Raw genomic sequence first — 22,229 nt, forward strand, 5'->3', positions numbered from 1 at the left:
CTGTCCTGCTGTCATTTGCATTGACATGTAGGGGAAGGCTTGCTTTGAATTGCCTGGAAAATTTACCTGAAAACTTATGGCCAGGAAATCCAGGGTGCCTGTTGGATGGTCCTGCTGAAATACATGTGGTACACAGGATAAAATAAACATTTCCTGTTTGAGATACCTGCCAAGTCTGGATCGTGCCTGGTGGATATGACAGCAGCAAACGCGGCCCACACTGGACCACAGGGCTGACGGTGAAGTGTCCCATCCACAGCACACCTAGCCCACTGCAGCATTGGATCAGTGCCTTTGATTGTCCCCCTGCTTTAGCTCTTCAGCTTCCTACTGTTATTCATTCAACAACCAGGGCAACCAGGTTGAATGAATACCCACTGCCCACTCTGTTCCTGGTGCTCGCTAGGACACTTCGGGAGCCATCACAGCTGTCAATCTCATATGGCTGTTCCAACTTCACAGACAAGAAGCAAGGTGCTGTGCATCGAGTCTAGCTGGGGCCACAGACGGTGGTGTCGGGGTGGGTCAGAGCTCTGCTATTGGTCTGCCTGACTTTGGAGCCCTGGCTTCTTGGACGAGTGGTCTCCTCCTGGGCCGTGGGCTTGCTCGCAGGCTAAATGCGGACACTCTGGAAGAGTCTGTGTCTCCGCGGTCATGTACACTGGAGAGAGCAGTGTTCATCAGCTCCTCCTTGGAGTAGTTCTGAGCAAGTGTGAGGTGGAGAGGGCACGAGGGCGGGAGAGATGCCAGTACTGCTGCAGAAGAGCAAGCGGGGCAGCAGGAAAGCAGCCACTCTGGGGACCTTCCAGGTGCTGCCAGGGATTTAAGCAGAACCATTAGCCTAAATGTTGCTACTCCAGAACCACAGGTTAAGACGGAAAAAGGTGTTTGAGGTCCAGGCTATGAGTTGACCCCTGTTTACTAGAACATTCACGAGGGTGGGGTCCAACAAGGAGAAACAGGAAGCCTAGGAGTGAGATGGGGGAAGCGTGAGACCACACCTGCGGGCTTTCTGCTGAGAGCGTCAGTTATGATCTGCACACAGGCCTCCACTTCACTGTGATGACTCAGCCAGTTGCAGCCCGTCAGAGCCCAGCTGTGCACCGGCTGCTCGACAGGGCACCAGGAATCCAACAGGAGCCCGACAGGACTGTGCAGTTGCACTGGTACCAGTGTTGACCGGCTCCTTTATTGCCAAGTCTCACCTGACATCATGCCGAGGGGCTTCTCTGGTGCCTGAAGCAATAGAATATGAGCTTTGGTAAAGTTTTATACACAAGTGTATGTACAGGTGCGTGTCTGTGCCCATACACATGCACACACACAATGTGTTCACATAACAAATGTGTTAGGGATACACCTGGCAAGTTTGCCTGCCTAAGAACAGTGGCCCCACATCAGTGAGAGGGTGTGAAGGCACTGCTACAGGCGAGGAGCTGGAGCTGGTCAAGCATGTCCCTGGAGCTGTTGCTCTCGACTCCATATGCCAGTGAGAGCGTACCCACCAGCACTGGCTTCTCTCATTTTAGCCTGCTTCCAAGGGCCCTGCCAGGGGGCAACCGAGGCGAAGGGAGCTGGCCATCACTGCCTTTCCGCACCCAGAGAAGTTCATTTGCCACAGGACGGGATGATTCTGCATGAGTGCCTCAGAGGGACTGGGCTCGGGCCTGGCAATCGGTGTCCCCAGGCTTCCTCCTGGAGGCCTAAGCCCTTCCTTGAGCCCCACCAGTGCACAGGGTCCTCGCCACTTTCTCCAGCCCTTTCTGGCGCCCAGCACTGCTGAGTTGTGGGATTTGTTGGAATGTCTGCCTAGCACCTCCAGGGTTGGGCACCTCTCCGGAGTCCCTGGGTTGCCGAAGGAAACCAGCAGTGCTCCTGGAGCACACGGGAGTCCACGGGGGAGGACTCTGGCACCCCAAGTCCCACCAGTTCTTGAGTCCCAGGAACAGCTCAGTCTTGGCAAACAGTAAAGAGGAACATTCTCTGAATGCCTCCCAGACACAGGGCAGGAGGGAGCCTATGTGCCCTGCCTCCTTGGCCCTCAAGCACTCTCCAGAAGTAGGCCAAGACACTCCAAGAAGGGTGGCCACCAAAGCTCTGCCCCAGCCCACCGTGGGAACCAGGCCTGTGGGATGCAAGCCTCATGCTCTCCCTCCCAGGTCTTCTGAAGGCAGCCCATCCTGCCCACAGCAGCAGGTGCTCCAGCGCACTGTCCACCTGGCAGTGATCAGTGCCACCCTCCCTCCTTCACACAACAGCCCCTCAGAAATGGGAGGATGGGTTGCGTGTCCCTGCTAAGGTTTCCCTCCCAACTCAAGCACACCCAGGTCCAACAGGGCAACTGCGTTTAAACACAATGGTTACTTAGATTCAGTTTACACACAGAACTTCAGGAATACATTATATAAGGGGCTGGTGATTCAAATAGGAGGGTGATCCTTAACAAGGTCACTGGATTCCATACTTCATCCATCTAGACAGATTTTATTTATTTATTTTAATTTATTTTTTTTAGTTCTCAGCGGACACAACATCTTTGTTTGTATGTGGTGATGAGGATCGAACCCGGGCCGCACGCATGCCAGGCAAGCGCGCTACCGCTTGAGCCACATCCCCAGCCCCTAGACTGATTTTAAATAAAGCGAGGCAAACCTTCGAGTCAGTGAGGCTCCATGACACACCCTGCTGGATCAATGACAGCAGGAATACAGTACCATACCCACAGAAAGCTGCTCCCCATAGTTCCCATGACAGGCCACTCTGCACACCTGGGCCTTCTGAAACCCACCACCTGCCAGCAATGTCCTTTTTCACAGTTCTGACCTCACATCACAGGCACTTCTTTTGGATTGGCTTTCTTATTCTCTTACTCTAACACGTACATATTAACCACCAAATAAACAAACAATTTGCAGAAAATCTAATTCCCTCATTTTTAAGTGAAGGTTTAATTTAGCATGACCCTATACATGGGAACCTGGGAAGATTTAAAATGCATTATCCCACCTCTCAAAAAGAAGAGATAAATGCATCTTTTCGTGCACCTGTTCTAGACACTACTGGGGAGAACCACCTCACCACTGCCAGTCTGCATGGAAAACCGATTGGTTTTGTAGGCCGATGAAACTTAATGCTATTTACACTGATAGCACGCAGCACCAGGAAACAGGCAGAGGTGGCACTTTCCCAGTGACTGGCCTCAACAGCCTCTTATCCAAAAGCATTAGGAAGAAAGTGAACTTTAGAATGATTTGAGAGAAAGGCCTATTTTCATGACAGATGGCAGCGAGGGTGCTTCAATACCAATTTAACCACTTTCCCTCCATTTCCAATGCTTAAGTGGCAGCCACAGTGTCTGCAAGCAGCACCGCGGCTGGCTGCCGGCCGGGAAGGGAATGGGCAGAGCAGGCAGCTAGCAGCACTGGGGTTCCTCTGCCTCAGAGTCCTCATAGGGCAATTCGACCAATTCAGGACAGTAGCACTGCTCAATGATGCTCTGTCTCCCGACATCAACCAAGTTCTGTTCAATGACAACCAATTTTATGTCACAAATGCAGAGCTGTTCTCAACTGGAAGCATAACTTATACAGACACTTTTGGTCCAATGACTCACAAATAGACTTGCGGATGGAGAATTAACTGACAGGACAAACAGTCCCTGGGTTTTTAAGCAGGGACTTTTGATGACTTAGAGCCACCCTCTCATCTTACAAGGACATGAGGAAACTGAGGCTCCAGGGACAGTCACCATGACCCCAGCAAAGGAAGCAGCAGCACTGGGGCTCAGAATCCTGGCTCTCTTGGCTAAGTTTGAACTTGAACCCTTCCAGGGAATAGCCTGGAACTATCTGGTCTTATGATGCTCCATTGGAACTGTATATATGTTTTTAAAAGGCAGTTTTAAAATCTTGAAAACTTTTAATCCAATGAGAAAACATATATTATAGGCACGTTAGTGCTAAAAGCTCTAGTCTCTGGGGCTTCAATACCTGACTAAGAAAACCCCTCAAGGACCACAGTGCCTTTGCCTTTTGGAGATCAGCGTGCAAGCTTCACATACAACCTAACATCTTGGAGAAGTATCCCAGGTATCGATCGGGCTGATTGAGAGCCGGCCATCACAGACCACAGTAAGTTCAAACTGCAAACACAGACACATGGGGAAATTGCAGGCTCCGACACCAGTGGATGTCCCTGACCCCAAGCAGAGATGAAGCTGCAGTACTATCCAATGCAGCAGGTGAGCCTAGCTTTCCCAGAGACGGGCTGTGTGTTAAACTTGCTCATCTAGACCCTCAGGAGAGAAGCCAGCAGTTTGTCTGCAGAGCTGAATCTCTCCAAGAAGGTATGCGGAAGGGTCTATAGGATTACCTACTGCAGCAGCGATTATTAAACTGATGAGTGAATAATTTACCCAGCATCTTTCAAACTAAACAATGTCCTTGATAGTTAGGACATCAGAAACAACAGGAACCTTGGTGGTTCAGGAGTCGGCGATCATTGGCCTGAACTCTGGAGGCTTCCTGGGGACAGCTCCACTCAGACCATGCAGGGCGCTACCCCAGCCCTGCTTCCCCTAAAACCCGAGTGTTGCTTTCCATGTGGTTCTGCTGCCTGCCTATCTGGAGCCCATGCAACGAGTTGACTGCTGGCCTCGGGGCCCCACGGCTCTCGTCCCTTGCGACACCTAGGACAGCACTCACAGCACAAGGTCAACTTTCCAGAAATGCTTGGGGAATAAGAAGGTGGTCTGCAGGAAAGCTCTACCCAAATGGCCTGCCCCACTCCAAAGAAAAGGATTAGACAAAAATATTAACCATGTTGTCCTTTTAATAAGGGATTTTACTCAAAAGGGTAGCTTTGAAAATCTCTAGCTTGTGAAACCAGATAAGCCAGGGAGCCGCCTCACCTTGAACACAGCACACAAGGCTGCGGGCCCTGTGATTGCAGACTCTGTCACCAACACTGGGAATCAAGCGCACCACTTTGAGATCAGAGCCAACGTTTAAAATTAGGAGGCGGATGTGTGTCCTACTTGGATTCAAGGAGAAGGGACAAGTTCTCATTACAGTGAAACAAAACACAAAAAGTAAACAAATCTTTAGAAATCACTAGATATATATGTGTGTGTATATATATTTATATAATTAGGATTATCATCAACATTTAAAACTATTAAAAATAAGGTTGCCACCTTACCTTTGCTTTTGGTACTGGGTTATTATTTTTTAAGAAGAAAAAAAAAAAAAGATTTTGCCCAGACTCTAAATTTAGTTTCCTACCCTCACTCTTGCTTTCTGCTGCGCTGTGTCCCCACCTTCCCGCTGAACACCCAGAGTCCCATCGACGCTTGTTGGCAGGAGGCAGAGCAAGCTTTAATTCCGGCCGTCAGGCTGACAGGCCCACAAAAGCACAGCTGAGCAAGGAGCCGAGTTCTTCCCCAGGAAGAAAACACAAGTGCCCGTCACGGGCCTGCAGAATCTTCCAAAGGCGCCTCCTCCCTTGCTGCTGCTAACTTATTTGTTTTGCCTAGAAGCAAGATGGCAATCTTAATCAAAGGGGAAGCTAGATCTTTAAAATAACTTAAAAAATCATTTTTATATAAAGCAGCAAAAACATATTTTCCTCTCTGCAGAAAGAAAAATGTTAACAGGGAACATGGCGATGTACATGGACTGTCCACACGCTTCCGCTGAACTGGGCTTGCCGGCCACAGTGCTGTGCCTCAGAGCTGCTCTCTTGCTTCCTCGGTGCTACCTGAAGAAGATTCTTTGGCTTCTTCATTTGCTCTTTTACTTCCTTCTGGATTTAGATTTTCGTTTTCGGACCTGGTCCCATTGGGGATAGAGTTTTCACCATTGACGAGCCCGTTTTCTGCAGCCTTGGCTTTGCTGACAGCCTCCTTGAGGCTTAAGGCCTCCTGCACCCCGGCTTCCTCCTCGAGGTTTCTCAAGACCAGTGGGAGACTTGAGTCCCCAACACTGCCCTCCAACAGCCCAAGGTTACTCTCCTCATATCTGGGAAGCGGCGCCCTCTCCTCCATGCGTTTCCGGTAGTATTCTCGGTTGACACCCGCGCTCTTCACTGCTTTTTCCAAAATCTCCTTTTCACCTAAGCGTAATTTGATGGCCATTGTTGCACGAACAGAAAGGTCATGGGTTTTCAGTACGGCTTTATCTTCCTGGAAAAAAAAAGAGCAGAGTTAATGACAAGTCATCTAAATCAGCAAAGCTGCAGTGATAGGCAGGACACTGAAGGGGAAGGAGGGGACTTACTAGGGTGCTGGAAGGTTCTAGAACTTCACTGTGCAATGCTTGCATTTCTGGACACTTCCATCAAAACTACACCTCAGGCTTGTGACCCTTACTGTAGTGAGTTAGACCCTAAACTGTTGAAACTAAAAAAGTAGGCCAGGCAGGCACACAGTGGCACAAGTGGCTTGGGAGGCCGAGGCAGAAGAATCGGGAGTTCAAAGCCAGCCTCAACAATTTAGCAAGGCCCTACAACGCAGTGAGAACCTGTCTCTAAATAAATAAAAAAGGGCTGGGGATGTGACTCAGCGGTAAATCACCTCTGGGTTCAATCCCCGGTACCAAGAAAGAAAGAAAAGAAAGGAAGGAAGGAACTTTAAAAAAAAAAAAAAGTACTAAATAATTTTATTTTCTAGTCAACAATGCCTCAATATAAATTTTTGGTAAGTGCATTAATAGAAAAATATTAATATTGAATGAAAAATATCCAATACATAATTAATTGCTAAAGAATTTGAGAAATTTACATTTAGGAAGATACAGATTATTAAACATCTCTAAACACACGACAAAATCAAATTGCCATTTATCAATCTAATTACCTCAATTGTTGTTTTATACGTTTTTAAAAGAAGTGAGGCTCTGTCTTCCAGAAATGTCCAAAGTTTGACCTCATTGTCCCAGCTAACAGGAAACTCCGAGTTCCCCAAGGTGAAGATTCTATCGATAGCATTATCTCCGAGCAAATGTTCTTTCAGTTCCTCTACAAGAAGTACAAACAGCAATCTGTTAGTGGGACAGTGGCGCTACCTCTCACTTTGGCAAGCAACCTGCCTTAGAAAGCGTACTTTCCAACAGTGTCATCTTCCAGGAAGGTGGTTAAAAGCTCCCCCAGATTAACTGACCAGGCCAGATTTTCCAAAGTAGAGCTAGAGCCAAGTTTCAGATGAGGAAACCAGGGAGGCCCCTTTGCTGGGAGTCCAGATCCAGCAGTGTCGAAGCACTCCAGGGACCACTGTTCTTACAAGGGGCACTGAGACTTTAGATGGCTGCCTAAGAAGCTGTTCAAGGACAGACAGCCTGTGGCCACACACCCCATGCTTTGATGATACCTTTCTCCTAACCAGGGGCTCCATCCCTCCAACTGGGTCAAAAAGACACTTAGTTGAATAACGTAAACAGGGAACACAAGCAACAGCCACAGCAACCCAGGGATCCCTCTGGATTTACAGCTGATTGGTAGTCATTCTTCTCATAACAAGCCACGGTCAGAACAAACCAGAAAATGGACTATAAAAATCTTAGTTAATGAAAAATGGGCCTATATCTCTCACTTGTCAGGAATTTAAAATAAGAAGTATAAATAAACACAAGTGAACATCTCAATATATTTAAGAAGAGGGAAGAATCCAGCAACTGCTCTGAGCATTTATCTCCTGGCACATTATCTCCAAAAGACCAAACGTGCCAGTGCTATTCATGCTCAAGAAATACACCAGCTTCTTATGTAACTGTGAGACAGTATCTCTTTCAGAGCAAAATGCCCTACAGCTGTCACTATTTACAATTCAAATTGAGGAACTGCTGCTGCCAGCAAACCAAACTTTTATTAGTATTAGTTGGAGTAATTCAAAGAATACATCAATTGTCTTGGCATGACAAATTGTCTTCCCATGACTAAAGGAAACCAAAGAGAGGCAGCGAACCTAAAATGATTCAAATAGCTTTTTAAAAAAGAAAATAGATGTTACCTAATGTTCAAAAGAGATTTATCGAATTGTATTTGTTAGCAAAAGAATGTGATAAAATTTAGGATTTTTAGACTCTCGATTCTTCAGTTTCGATTCTTTGCATAAAGCAATGGAGACTTCTTAAAAAATGTGCTTTCTTGGTGGCAGAATCTCTTTTCAGAAGCTCCTTGTACCAAGTTACTACTGTGCTCCCTCCTCAACACCCCCACCCCCGTTGTCTCTTCTTCCAGGGATGAGGGAGAGCCAGGGGATCAGGGTAGAGCTTTCTGTCCCCTTCCACCCAGCAGCAAGATTGACTCCCTTCACACTATGGGAGGGAAAAACCCAGAAGGAATTAAGACTACGATGCAGGGTGGCCTGCCTGGGTGGCTCTGTAGCAGGCTCCCGTCCAAGCTTTCTTCTAACAAATGACTCCTTGACGGGATTCCCCAGGCTTATGTCAGCCCCCTCCTCAATGGTTCCTGAGCCTCATTCTGCCTGCTGGGCAGCCTGAGGTTGGGAGCTAAGTCAGGATCATCTCTTGCCTGCTCGGTGATCTTGGCCAAGCTTCTGTCTTCTGAGTTGGAGTTTCTACATCAGTGAAATGGGAATACTTATCCCATAGGCTGACAGACTGAAAGTAACGTCTGTACCACACTGAGCACCGTGCCCAGCACACAGTGAGCATGCCACAAATTATAGGAATTACTATCACCCTTACCTCCCTTAATTATACATTCCCAAGAATATTAACTGTGACATTCAACTCTGTATCCTCATGTGTATGCAAGAAAAGCCCACAAGGGTCCCTTAATCACCTTCCCTGAACTAGAAGATTGAACCAAGTACAAGAGGCACCAAGAGCTCCCACTTGAATGACAGTGAATCTGCAGCAACGTGGCTGCTCTTGAGGAGCACTTTGTCTGGTTCTGTAGTTGGTGTCTACATAGCCTCCCTGTATTTTGGGACCAAGTTTCTTCTACCTTCAGCCCACTATCAAAGCCTAGTCTGTGCAGAGCTTCTCTCTGGGCGCAGATCTGAGACCCTGGCAGAAGATAGCAGGGTACACCTGTCTCTCGGCCATGACAGGCCACTCTGACCAGGACTGCACTGTCCCTGGTACCCCAGCAGCTCTTTCCAGAACACTTGTGTCTGCTCAGCCAATCATTCACTTACACCCACCCAATCTGTTCTGCACAGAATTTAAGGCAGTTTATAACAACAGCAACACACACACACAAACATGATCAAAAGTGAAACATCAGGACAAGGGAATTGGGGGGAAATCATTCTAGGATAAAGAAGTACATTCTAGGATGAATTTAGATTTGACCACATGAGATCAGAACTCAGAATAAAAAAAAAAAAAACATAAGTGACTGTCTTAAGCAAACATAAAGGTGGATGCTTAACAGATATTTTTAACTCTTTCTGGAACTGACATAAGAGGCTGTGGCTGAGGATATTCTGTGTTCTTTGCAGAATGTTTGTATTGTCATTCACTCTAAGATGCCAGGCATTGAAGATTTCTGGAATAAAACAAGTCAGTTCCTTCTTTCTCCAATACTGCAGTCTTCCCACTTCCCAAAAGCGTTTTTTAGTTTTAAGCCATTTTATCTTCAAACTGAATACTTACATTTTACATTTTCATGAAATCTTAATATATACATACATACATACATACATATATATATCTTTTTTTTCACAAAATGATTTACCTTCGGTCATGCAGAACACTCGGAGAAAAGCCAGAAGCTGTGCAGAGATGGGCGGCTCCGTAAAGTGCAGCGCAAAGACACTGGAACTGACAAGAGCGAGAAGCCCAGTCAGCCACCCTGACCTGCTCTGAGGGCCTTGGCCGGCAGCACCCAGCCATCCTCAAAAGGGCAAGTGGGGTGCACTGCTCTGGCTGCTCACTGCAACTACCAAAGGGCAATTTTCAGGCCCTGTAGGAGGCAGGGTGCTGAGTTGACAGTCAGGGACAGGTGATACCTAGCACTAGCCACCTCTGCAGCTGCCCAGTGGCTACTGGCCTTTAAGTCAGGCCGTGTGCTCATGTTAAGAGCATTAAACACACCCACAGTTCTTAAAAATGTTAATAATAATTTATGTTGAGTTCACACTTTAATCATTAATCAAATATTGACAAGTTCAATAAGAAAAGGTCTGGATAATCCATTTTCATTAAGAATGGTTCCTCCATTCCCTGGAGGACTAATAAATCATAATTCTTGTCTTCTTTATCATTTCACTCCTCAAATGCAAGAAAATCTTAAGGAATTTAACCAGGAATTCTTGAAATCACTGAGGATCATGACTTCATTACAGAAACTAATGGTGGCAAAGAATTAAATGAAACAAATTGATCCGGGTCATTAACCTTTTCAAGGTGAAAGACATTAATGATACCAAAGTGCTTATTTAACTTAATGAGGATTGCAGGCCTCATACCCTGGAACTGAGAGCTTTCCCAGCGACACCATTATGTCTACCTAGAACCATGGTCAATCACTGTGCATCTCCACGGCCCAAATGCGCTGTGTAACAGGGATAAAGGGATTAAGACAAACTACTGGAAAGAAGTTTTATTAACACACCAATTAAACACCATGGAACTGGAAATACTGCAAGTGCCACAGGAAGGGGCCCACGACTACTTTGTACGTACGTTGGGATGCCGGCACGAGCCAGCACCTCGGCCTTCATGGCGTACAGCCGGTCACTTTTACTCACTCCAAGCTTGATTTTCACTCTGTCGTGTGAATTATTGTCAAAGAAAAAACCACTGTGGATCACAAACTCTGCATTTGACCGAGTGCCATAAAAAATGTAAATCTGAGATGCAATAAAGAGAAAATAAAGGGACATAAAACAAACTTAGCAAGCCTTCTTACCACAGAGCACAGGGCTAGCTCTCCCACATTTACTGCTGCTTTACATTAAGGAGACAGAACAGCTCTAAAGTAACCCTCCACCTGTTTGGTGCTGCAAGTGCAGCACGAGCAAAGCTTCCCAAATCGCCTGCCATTGGTGGGGCCAAGCACCCACATCCACCACCACAGGGAGTGAGGTCCTGACTAGCACAGAGAACCCTGGATCCCCGGGTCCCTTCTATGACCCCCGTCTCCCTCCAAGGCACAGCCTGACCATTCCCTTAGGACTACATTCTAGAATGCACCATGTCTTCCTCTCCTTTCCATACAGGAGAGTCCCTTCTGGAACATGAGTTTAGAGCAACGCCTGCCAGAAATCCATCTCTACACCCAGTGCAGTTCTGTATCTAGCAGGGGCTCATGCACTTTTCTGAAGAAAGAGCAGATCAGCACTTGGTTAGACTATGTTCTTCATTTTGTCTCAACTGGGATGTCAGTGGCCTACTTCAGTTCTCGTCATGTGTTACGTGCATGGTTGTGAAATTGGGAGGGCGAAGATAAAATTCATAGATGTGTATTTCCAAACTTACTGAAAAGCTTACCCCTGCCCCCACCCAAATCATTAGATTAAAAAAAAAAAAATCACAGATTAAAGTGAAGCACAAGATGACAGATGTTTCGGTCTTGATTCCCTTATGTTTTTGCCACTTAAATACCGCTTGTTAACTATTGCCTCTTATAAAGAATCAAGAGAGGAAGAAATAAAAGCAATGTAATTTATGAAATAATTAGTTTTAGTGTCATAAGACAAAGTTTATTTTCAGTTAAAAGTGTTCCAAATATTAGGTCAATTGGGCAAATAACTGCATTTAGATATTTTTTTTTTTTAAAGATGGGGAGAGAGAGAGAGAGAGAGAGAGAGAGAGAGAGAGAGAGAGAGAGAGAAAATTTTTTTTTAATATTTATTTTTTAGTTTTTGATGGACACAACATCTTTGTTTGTATGTGGTGCTGAGGATCGAACCCAGGCCGCACGCATGCCAGGAGAGCGCGCTACCACTTGAGCCACATCCCCAGCCCGAATTTAAATCTTTTTTTTTCTTCATGGACCCAAAGCATAATATGTTTATGTTTACTATAGAATAATCATGCTTATTCCAATATGCTTGTTCCCAAGTTTTCTTTCTGAGTTCAGTACCTTTTTAAATGGCCAACCTAACATTTCCCCAGTGCCCACTGGCTGGCCACATCTGAGACACTGTGGGGAACCTACCTGCTCCCCAGCCCGGAAGTCCTGCAGAGCCACACACTCACAGCGGTCATCCTCCAGGTTGTAACCAGTGGTGATCTAGCCAGGGAGAAGGGACAGAACAACAGTGAGGCCCTTGCACCTGTTCTTCGCACCATGAAATTCTTGTTCGGTAAAGGATAAAAGGTCTCCAGAGGCACTTAAAGGGTGCATCTGAAGGCTTCCTAACTGAGCTCAGGGCCACTTGAGCATTTTAGTCAATTCTACTTACACCAGTGATTCCTGAGATGAAGGAAGTACTCCTGGAAGAGACCCTACAGCTATCACCACTTGACAGTCTGAACCAAACACAATCCCTGAGCACAAAACTATTGCTGTGGAGCATCCCCGAGAGCAGCAAGCCAGCAGGTGACGTGGGCACACTCTACACAAAGCCTGTGCCTGTGCACTGGTGCTCTGAGGGAAGCAGGGTCTCTGCAGGACCCTTGCCGACTGGCAGTATCACCTTTGTCTAACGTTGGGTCATTAGGGGACCAGAAGAGCTGCCTCTAAATCCTGTACATATTAGAGAAATTAAAACTTTAAAACTTTCAGGTATGCAAAAGTCTACAGCCCTGGGGTTCGTCCACCTCCTCTTCACCCATGCAGCTGACTCCCTGCTGTAAAAATGTACTAAGTGCCCATTCCATGCCAGGCCCTGAGCTAGGCCCTCGGAAAACAGAAAAAAAAAAAAAAAAAGCCTCAATCCCCATCCATAGGGACAGTCTGGTGGGACAGACACAGGTAGAAAATAAATTATACAAGCACAGGCCCAGGGGAGCCTCAAGTGCCCAATAGAGGGGTAGGGATGCAGTAGGTCAGAGTTGGCTGGTTAATTTTGGAGAAGGTGGCACAAAAAGGCAGGTGGCAGAGCATATCAGGGAGCGGGCAGTGGCTGGCTGTGTGACTTGTGCTCTCAGCTGTAGGTGGCTTTAAACTGCACAATAACCTCAGGAACCAGGCCCAAAGCTGAACTGCAGCTTAAGTTACCTTTTATACTGTGACACAGAGAAAGGGCATGATGCCCAGGTCCCCCAGGACCAAAACAGAGTGGGGACTACAGACATTTTACTTTTCCTCTCTTCTGTATTTTTCAAATCATCTCTAAGTATGTATCATATTACTTTCATTATTGTAGGAGAAAGGAATAGGGAAATACAAGCTCATCAAATAAAATTTGGAAAATACAAAAGCAAAACAGAAGGAAGAAAAAGATCATGATCACATTAACATTTTGGATTATTCTTTCCGGTCTTTTTTCCAAGCATGGGTGTATATGTTTTACATTCATTTATTCTCCACTCATGAATTCACTCAAAAAATACCAGGTGTTGGAATATACCAAGACACTGAGAACTGAATAAGACCAAAAAAAAAAAAAAATCACCTGGCCTTCATGAACCTTCCATTCTAACAGGGGAGAATGTGAAACAACCCCTTAGAAATACAATAGATAGAAATACAACATCTAGACAATGGTGGGAAGGACATGAAGGGAAGACTGACGGATAGGAGGTGTGGCAGGTTTGCCAAGGGTGTGCAAGGGCAGCACTGCTGGAGGTTCCTGTGAGTAAGTCTCAGAGACATCTGAGGAACAAGTGTCTCAGGCAGCAAGCGCAAAGGCCCTGAGGTGGGTGCGTGCTGGCATCTACAGGACAGCTGAGAGCCAGAGGTGGGTGGTAGCTGCGGTATAGTGGTGACAGGTGCAGGGGCCTTGTCCACTACTGTAACAATGTGGGCCTTTAAGACTCAAATCTAAAAGTTTTAAATTTTTCAAAACACAAACAGAAAGACCTTGAAAAAGAGCCTCATTCCTTCTGCTCGGGTCTTCTGCCATGCTTCCACACTGGCTGGCAGGGTCACACACACCTTGCACACTGGAACTAAGTTACCAGCTCTCAAACCTCCTAGAGGTGTCCTATTTGTACAAATCAAACAACCCCAAGAAAGGACACCTGCTGCTCCCATCAATTCTGATTCAAGCATGTGAAATGTACAGATCTGTTCTCTCTTGTGGCTCACTACTGTGCTAGATGCCTTTCCTAAACCTGCTTCTCCAGGTGGCTGGAGAATCCACTCCCACTTGCCGGAGTCCCTGGCCCGGGTGGTCCTGGCCTCCCACTCTCTTTGGCATTTTCTTGCTGCTACACCTGCTGCTCTGGAATTAATGCCTGTGCTGATGACAGGTTCAGGGCCACTGTGGGAAGCAGAAGGTGACGCTGTGTTCAATCTACCTATCCCTTCATCACGGGCCAGGTTGGACCTACAACCAGAAAGCGTCAGCACAGACGCACACAAAAAAGAAACCCTCCTGCCTGAAGAAGCCGGCCAAGTGCTTCTTTTTAAAAAGAGATGAACTGTGAATGCAATGGCATGCCACGTCACGGTGTTAGCTACGCACTGTGTCTCCCACCAAACCTCACGATGGCCACGGGTCTCGGTACAGCAAAGGTGCAGAGAGAGGTGTGTGGGAAAGGCACTACTTTCCAGACACACACCAGCTTCTTGAGTGACCCTTCAAAAGGCCAGAGATGTGCTGGCCAGGGCTGTGGCAGGCCACAGACCAAAGGAACCGCGTAAGGGAAAATATGGCAAGCGTCATCAGGATAAGCTCATTATTTAAATTTGAGATAAATTCAAAAAAGTGAATAGCTTTCACGGCATTTACATGGAAGCAATAAAAGCTGGTGTCTGATATATTAAAATTCTAAAAAAGAAAAAGAAAAAAAAGAAAGAAAATTAAGCTGATAGTCTGAGTGTGGAAGGCACCACACACAGTGACGGTGCACACGCCGGATGGGGGCAACCCGTGGACAGGGACTGAGGCCGTGGAGGGTGAGAGATTCTCATCTCACTAGATGCTGCCGTGTGCTTTCTTTCTTTTTGACTTATAATAAAATAGGCATTCTCTTTCATTTTAGATATAAAATATATATTCTAATGATCAATGGAGTCTGAGAATCAAGGATCTAGGCCAAAAACAGGAGAAGAAAAATACTAGGGTCAGATAGTAAAAGCTATTGGAAAATTTTTAGAATTTCAAGCTTTTAATCAGTTAAAAACATCCCTTAAGGAAAAAAAAGAACAAAGAAATGTAAAGTTACATTCATTAATGAAAACGTAAAGCATGCTACTATTTCTTAGTATTGCTAATTAAATTAAGTATATCAAAACTAAGGCAGAAATGTAATTATAAAAGTGGAACTACTCTTTCTTGCTACAGTTAAATACTTTTAAGGTTCAAGAGAAAGTACCTGTTGCCAGACCTTCTCAAATTAGCACAAGGATTTCTCAAGTGTCTGGCACATGGTACATGTGTTCTGGCCATTTTGTAGAGTTAGATGTGAAATAATTATTTATAGCATTTCTTTAATCTATTTATAATATTGTTAATAATAACAAAGAACGTGGATGCTGAGATCAAAAACCAAACCCAACAGAATAATATATCTAAAAATTCAAAATTATTGGGAATTTATGTTTCTACCTGGTATTACCACAAAATCCTTCTTAGAACATAGAACTTTAACCCAAGCTGTCACTTAGAACCCAAGAGAGCTGAGCACCCCCTTTCCCAGCTGAATTATCAATAATAATTAAATCTCCCTATTCCTTTGTTCCTCCATCGAGTGCAAGTGCATGGATGATGCCAAAGACTCCTGCACTCCAGGGCCCAGGGCATGACCCTCCCCACACCAGGGCAGTTTGTTCGGCACAGGCTGATGGGCAAAGCAGGAGGGTCGAGAAAGCCAAGGGCTGGGGTGGGGAGAAGCAGAGAAGAGAACTCACTGGAAACAGTCAGCAAAGAAAGAGAAAAGGATCACAAAAGGAAAACAAGAAAGAATAAAGATCTTCAATAAGTCAGTATTTGTAAAGGAAAAAGGAGAAAGAAACTTTGGTTTAGACTGTGGTAAGAAAGATAAGAAAATGATGCGTAGGCTGAAATGAGGCTTGGCGGATAAATGCACCCGGCTGCGGTTTCTGCAAGAGGCAGGAGACTCCAGCTCCCATTTCCAGTGTGACATTAACAGGTGAGAGAAAGCCAGCTTCCGCTCAGCCAGGCTCAGCCAGGCGGGAGGGGAGGGCAGCTGCTGGAGGGAGGTGCAAAGGGGACACAGGACATCGGGTGGAATGTCTGCTGGAGCTGGGCTCAGCCTCCCGCACCAGACCCCAGGGGGGAGATTGTTACCAGGCCACTGGTGTGATTGCACATGTCCCATAGAGGAATCAGGGCCAGGGTCACCCGGGAACCATCCTCCGTGGGAATTTGGTTTTGTCGTGTCATAACAGAAGAGACTGCCCACCTGTAATGATAAGAAAAAAGTGAATTAGGTTGGGACATTCAGAAGCCAACTCACTAAGAAATAACCAGAAACGCAGGGTCGCCTGACCTCTCACAAATTTCCAAAGCCTTTCCTTAGTACCTTAGATGGCCTTCTTCATCCTCACTTAAAACTAAGACCAGGGCTGAGGGAAAGCCAGGGGAGTGGCAGGGAAAGGAGAGTCAGAGGGGACAGAGTAAGTGGCTCTGAAGGATGCTCCCGGAGGAAAGAGCCAGGAGTGAGGGCTGGGAGCACTGGTCTCGGCCCTTCTAAGGGGTCCTGACAAGCAACAACCGCCAGCTTCTACTCTTTCACCCAAACGCTGACTCTGCGCCTATTTTCAGCCTTGTGAAAAGTAAACGGCAGGACTCTGATCAGAAACCCTGTGAGGACTGTACGGACTGTGGAATGCAATTTTTTTTTTTTTATTACATTGTCCCAGTGAGTCAACTATTCCAGTTCAAAAAGCAGTCTCCACTTTATGCTAACACAATCTATTTAAAAGGGAAAAAAGCATCCTTTAGCACTGCCCAACACTAACATTAATTTCAAGTATCATTCTGCTACCTCAACCAATCCCCTACCACTATAGGTTAATGGCAATTTCTAGATGGCTATTAAAATGCCAATACTCATCCAAGCTGCTCACTGTAACTTCTGAGACCATCTCTCTTGGATGCTTTAAATGGTCACAGCGGGTCACTTAGTGAAGCACTGCCCTCTCTTCTAGGACCCCACATCTTCCCCAACCCTCACCAACCTGTAGTCCTCGTAAGTGAAAGAATCCTTCAAGGGCAGTTTGCTGGCATGAGGATGGGTCTGGGAATGAGAAGTTTTAGAAAGCAGAGGTGAAAGAGAAAAAGGGAAAACAGAAATCAGTCAGCAGAATTTCATTATTTAGCTGCCTAACAGATCCTAACAAGAGCCAAATGAAGCAGGAGGCGTCCAGCCGCGCTACTGAGGGATCATCATGCTATCACGCTCTCATACATCACTGTCAACTTAATTTGTTGTGCCCAGCAGACGCCATAAATCTGCTCCTTCATATTTTGGTCCTAGAACTCAGAGACACTGTACGAAATACAATTTAAGGTGGACTGACTTCAGAAAGGCCAGTGCTCCTGAACAGACACAGGGAGCCTGTAAAGTTAGGTGGCTGTCCTTAACCTTTCCTTAGATCTCAGGCCATGACTTCTGTATGGGCCTCAGGAACAGATTTCAAACCTCTTCTTTTATCAGTAAAAGGAACAATTAAAGGCACCACAATGAATTGAAAGTTCTTTCACTTTTCTCTGACTTAAATAATTTGATGGGGATCAATGTATGTGCAAATGAATCATATCTGTGGCAAACACCAATCAAGTACAGAAAGTCAAGAAAACACAGTTTTATAAGATTAGAAAATAAATTTTACAAACAAATAAAATAATGATAAAACAGAAATCGGCATATTTTAAAATATACTCCTTTTTTTTTTTTCCTGGACAAAAGAACATTCGGTAAAAATATCCCAAACTTCACACTAAGAGGAGAAAATTTTCTACATTTTGTATTCTCTCTTCACAACGCCCCCTGCCCCAACTTAGACCTTTCAAGCACTTAAAAACTTTGTCTCAATTAAGAAATTAAAAGCTGTAAGAGTATAACCGTAATCTTCAGTTTCAATTGCAGTCTGATAGACAGATTACATCGAGTGATCAAATGAACAAACGGTTATTTCTGAGACGCAGAGGAAGCTCTGGGAGCCGCGTCTGCAGCACTGTCAATGCGGGAGCTCCAAGCGACGAGTAGTTTTTGCTCTTGACGCATTGGCACTCCGAGTGCACTGTAATTTATCATCTCTCACTGTAATGTACTCGCTGGCACCGTACGCAGGACAGTAGGGGATGAGGTAAAAGTGGCTCAAACCGTAAATCAATTAGAAAACAAAAGCTTGTGCTCAGTGCGCAATTTTAGGCAAATTATATATTACAAAAGACTGCCAATTGGGTGTTAGCTCCCAGGTGCCTGCTTCTCCCCTCTTCCTAGCCTGGCTTTAACCCTTTGGAAGAAGAGTCATAGTGTAAAACTCATTCATCTAATCTTTAAAATGCATATTTGTAATAATAAAGGGAAATTAAAGGAGATACATTTTAAGTCAACATACAAAATAACACATCGCACAGAAGCATGTCCTAGTCAGTTCAGGAAGATCAGGAATCCTGTCTCTGGGAGGAGAAATCAATAACACCATCAGCTATAGTGAAGATTTGAGAGCCCGGAGGACTGATGCTTCTTGCTCCTTTCCTTTGTAACAAGTGAAGCGCAAGACTGTGCTCTAAGCCTCATGTTTTCCATTTAATTATTAAACTTAACCATGGCAGTGTTTAGGTTTCCATTCAAAAGTTCAAGTTAGCAGATAAACCCCCCCCATCTATCTATCTGTCTATTTATTTATTTGTTTGTTTAGCAGTACTGGAGACTGAACAGGGCCTGTGTCTCTAGGGAAGAAGAGCTCTACCACGGAGCTACGTGCCCAGCCCAGTCTAAACCCAATCTGATCACAAGAAATACCACAGGGAAACTCTAAAACTGTAAAGAAAGGGATTCTATTGCTAAAATTTCCTTTCCCTTATATTAAAATGAAATTTCACATTATCTGAACTACTGAAACTTTGCACACCTGCCTCTTTTCAGTCTGGAAGGTGAGAAAAATGTTGGTTTGGTATTATTAAATATTTAAATTCACTTAAACTATGGAACTTCATGGTATCTTGAAACAGTAAATTTCAATGCTAAATCCCGTAAGTACTAAAAATTTAACACCTCCTCCAAAAGTTTGATTTACTAAATAGAAAACACGGTGACAATTTTCAGAACTGGAATGCAGGATCTCAGAGACACAAGGAAGACTCTCCCAACACTGGCATATCTTTAACAGCTTTGGACCCTACAAAACCACTCAACCTTGGGTACCCTCCTTGGGGATCCAACAAATGGAAGATTAACCCTCCAAAATGTTTCCTCTCCTACTCTTTAGATACATTTCTTACCCAATTTACAAGTTCATGCTCATAGTCCTGATTGAATCATTTTTTAAAAAAATCAAGAAAGAAATGTATTTTTCAGATTGATTTCTGAGGATTATTTTGGCTGTTTGGTTATATAATATTTGCAGAATCTGTTAGAAATAGTTGTTCTTCTTTAAAAAACAGGGTGTGCCTGCTGCATGCAATTCTGGTATAAAAGCTATTCTGCCACCGACACACCACACGCACTTAACAGTTACACTGAAGCAAAATGTGACATGATGAGAAAGCAAGCAGCTTCCATTTCAGCAGGGCTCTCACCACATGACACCAGCGCCATCTACTGGCAGCACAGGGGAGAGGGCTCTATGAGCCAAGGCCTAAGTCATTGCCTAGGAGCAGGCCTTCAACAGTAATTTGTGTAAACCAAAGTTGGGTTAAAAAAAATAGCCACGATTTCAACTTCACTTTGGTCAGACTTGGTTTCTAAAAAAATTCTATCCAAGTTGGGCTTGGTGGCACACACCTGTAATCCCAGCAACTTGAGAGGCTGAGGCAGGATTGCAAATTGCAGGCCAGTCTAGGCAACATAGGGAGACCCTGTCTCAACATTGAGAAAAAAGAGCTGGGGATGTAGCTCAGTGATTGAGAGCCCCTGAGCTTAGTCCTCAGTTAACAGCAGCAATAGCTACAACAAAATCTCTATCCTATGTATAAAATTTATTAGATAATAATTTTACGAGAATGTTGAAACATTCCAATATCGCAAATGATCTGTCTATGAAAGATATTTTAGGTTGAAAAATAAATGTCTTGCCTATTCTGAAAAAAAATGAACAAGGATAAGATAAATATCTATTTCAAACAAATTTCATTGAGGCTCTGGAAAGAATGATTAAAAAAAAAAAACAAGCCTTTTCTCTGTTTGCAAGTTAAGGTTCAAAAGTCTCTTCCAGAAATTAGGTTAATCTGAAGTCACTGAAAAGCTCCTGGAATGCTCTTGGGCCCTGGAGAGGATGACTGATGTCCTGCTGCAGGAGCAGCTCCCGTGTGACTTCAGGCCACATCACAGCCTCTTCCAACACAAGACATTCCTAATCTGCACTCTAAAAATAAAAATGTGAAATTAAAACAGAAAACATATTCTTTGTGGCCAACTGATTTTAGCTGTGACTAGCTTCCAAGACAGATATACATGAGGAATGTCCCCAGATAGCCTGTCTGGCCACTGTCAGAAAGATGACAGTGCACGGGCCTCTCAGGCACACAGCCCAACAAAAGCATGAGAGGGCCAGTCTGCCAAGCCACCAACTATCCTGCTCCCCCCAATACCATGGAGAAACCAGCCTTGGATTTCTGGCGTATTTTTTAAGTGATTGATGTTTTTACCTTCTTGAGCATAATAAATATTTGAAGTTGGGGAAATGAACAACTGCCACAGCTCATATTCAGACCTGAAGCACTAAAGAGCTTGCTTTATTAAAAAAGAGGATTCTGGAATATTCAGGTGAAACCAGGCAGTGGGTAAAGCATTCTTCCTGCTCCCTTTTCCATCACAAGGAGGCCTTCCTGGTGAGACAGTGATATTGGGCCTAGGACAAAATAATCACTGCGTTTGGGAAGATTAATATCTAAAATTGTTTGTTTGGCTTCAATAAAAAGGAGCAATATTGCTAAATATGTAAGTATGACATTTTGAAGAATTTACCATATTGCATGGGTCTGGTAGAGATGCTTAAGGAAATTAAAAACCACTACAGTCAGCATATTTGATCCTTATTAAAGTTCTGTCTTGAACTATCACTCACATAAAACAAAAATAAACCAAGAAGAAATTTAAATAAAACCTATGGATTATAAGTGTTTGAAGATGAAAAAAATGAACGATATTCTGGCTTTAAAAAATTGATTTAGCATGCAGCTTCTCTTTATAGTCCCTTGATAAAAATGAAATCTCCCTAACAAACACTTAATAAAACCTGTCAATATCTCTGGAAAGAAAAATGACACAAATGCATTAAGTATTAAATACCCTTGGAAAAAGTCACATATTCCATGAATTTTTGATGTACTATCTTGACATTAATGTAAAACCTTGATATTTATAATTGACAGATATTTAATAAAGTATAAAAGAAAATGGCTGCTGCGCAGCATGCAAATTTTTCAGGTTGATCAGAGACGAGAGATACAGACGTGCACTCACACTAAATAAACACTTAATATGTGTTACACAAATCAGCTGCAGTCTTATTTTAAGCTCATACAACAAACCTTTGTAGAGAACCAAAATAAGCAGAATTCGTTATTAGGTGAATTCCTAATTCAGAAACATCTAGCATGGGAAGCAGCTTTCAAACAGTAACAGCTCTGCACGGGAACAAAATACTTTTGAGTCAAGGATGGTTTTGTTTTCGACATTTAGCAAAAAGCATTTAAAAAATAAAGACAAGCACTTCCCTGAACACAGGCAGACGCGTTCCTAAAACAATGCTCAAAGGCAACAAATTTGACCTAGAGAAAGATTCAAAATGCTCTGAGGAGAAAGGATTAGAAAATGTGAAGGGCCCAGAAACCAAAGACATCTCTCAAAATCGGGTCTTCTCTTCCCAGACTGATTTCTGTAAGAAAATCAAATTGAATACAAGAAGAGTCACCCCCAATGAGGCATTCAAATGTACCAAAGAAAAGTGGCCTGGTTCATAAAAATGGCTCCTAAATACTGTGTTTTAAAGGATTTATATCCTGCTATTGTGCA

The 22,229-nt window shown here is 44.4% G+C and overlaps 1 protein-coding gene across 3 annotated transcripts in view; it reads right to left on the reverse strand.

Moving 5' to 3' along the window:
* Positions 1–4,812: 4,812 nt before the first annotated feature.
* The window catches only part of Setd3 (SET domain containing 3, actin histidine methyltransferase), a 72,534-nt gene continuing 55,117 nt past the window's right edge, over positions 4,813–22,229 (reverse strand). For all 3 annotated transcript variants that reach the window (XM_015495453.2, XM_015495434.2, XM_015495443.2), the window contains 7 exons: positions 17,224–17,282; positions 16,331–16,445; positions 12,127–12,201; positions 10,650–10,816; positions 9,700–9,785; positions 6,854–7,014; positions 4,813–6,181 (listed from right to left, as the gene is read on the reverse strand). In XM_015495453.2, coding sequence (XP_015350939.1) covers positions 5,726–6,181; positions 6,854–7,014; positions 9,700–9,785; positions 10,650–10,816; positions 12,127–12,201; positions 16,331–16,445; positions 17,224–17,282 — 1,119 coding nt within the window. In that variant the 3' untranslated portion in view covers positions 4,813–5,725. The remainder of the gene's footprint in view (positions 6,182–6,853; positions 7,015–9,699; positions 9,786–10,649; positions 10,817–12,126; positions 12,202–16,330; positions 16,446–17,223; positions 17,283–22,229) is intronic.

The sequence above is a fragment of the Marmota marmota genome, unplaced genomic scaffold (genome assembly GCF_001458135.2).
Source record: "Marmota marmota marmota unplaced genomic scaffold, marMar, whole genome shotgun sequence".
NCBI lineage: Eukaryota > Metazoa > Chordata > Mammalia > Rodentia > Sciuridae > Marmota > Marmota marmota.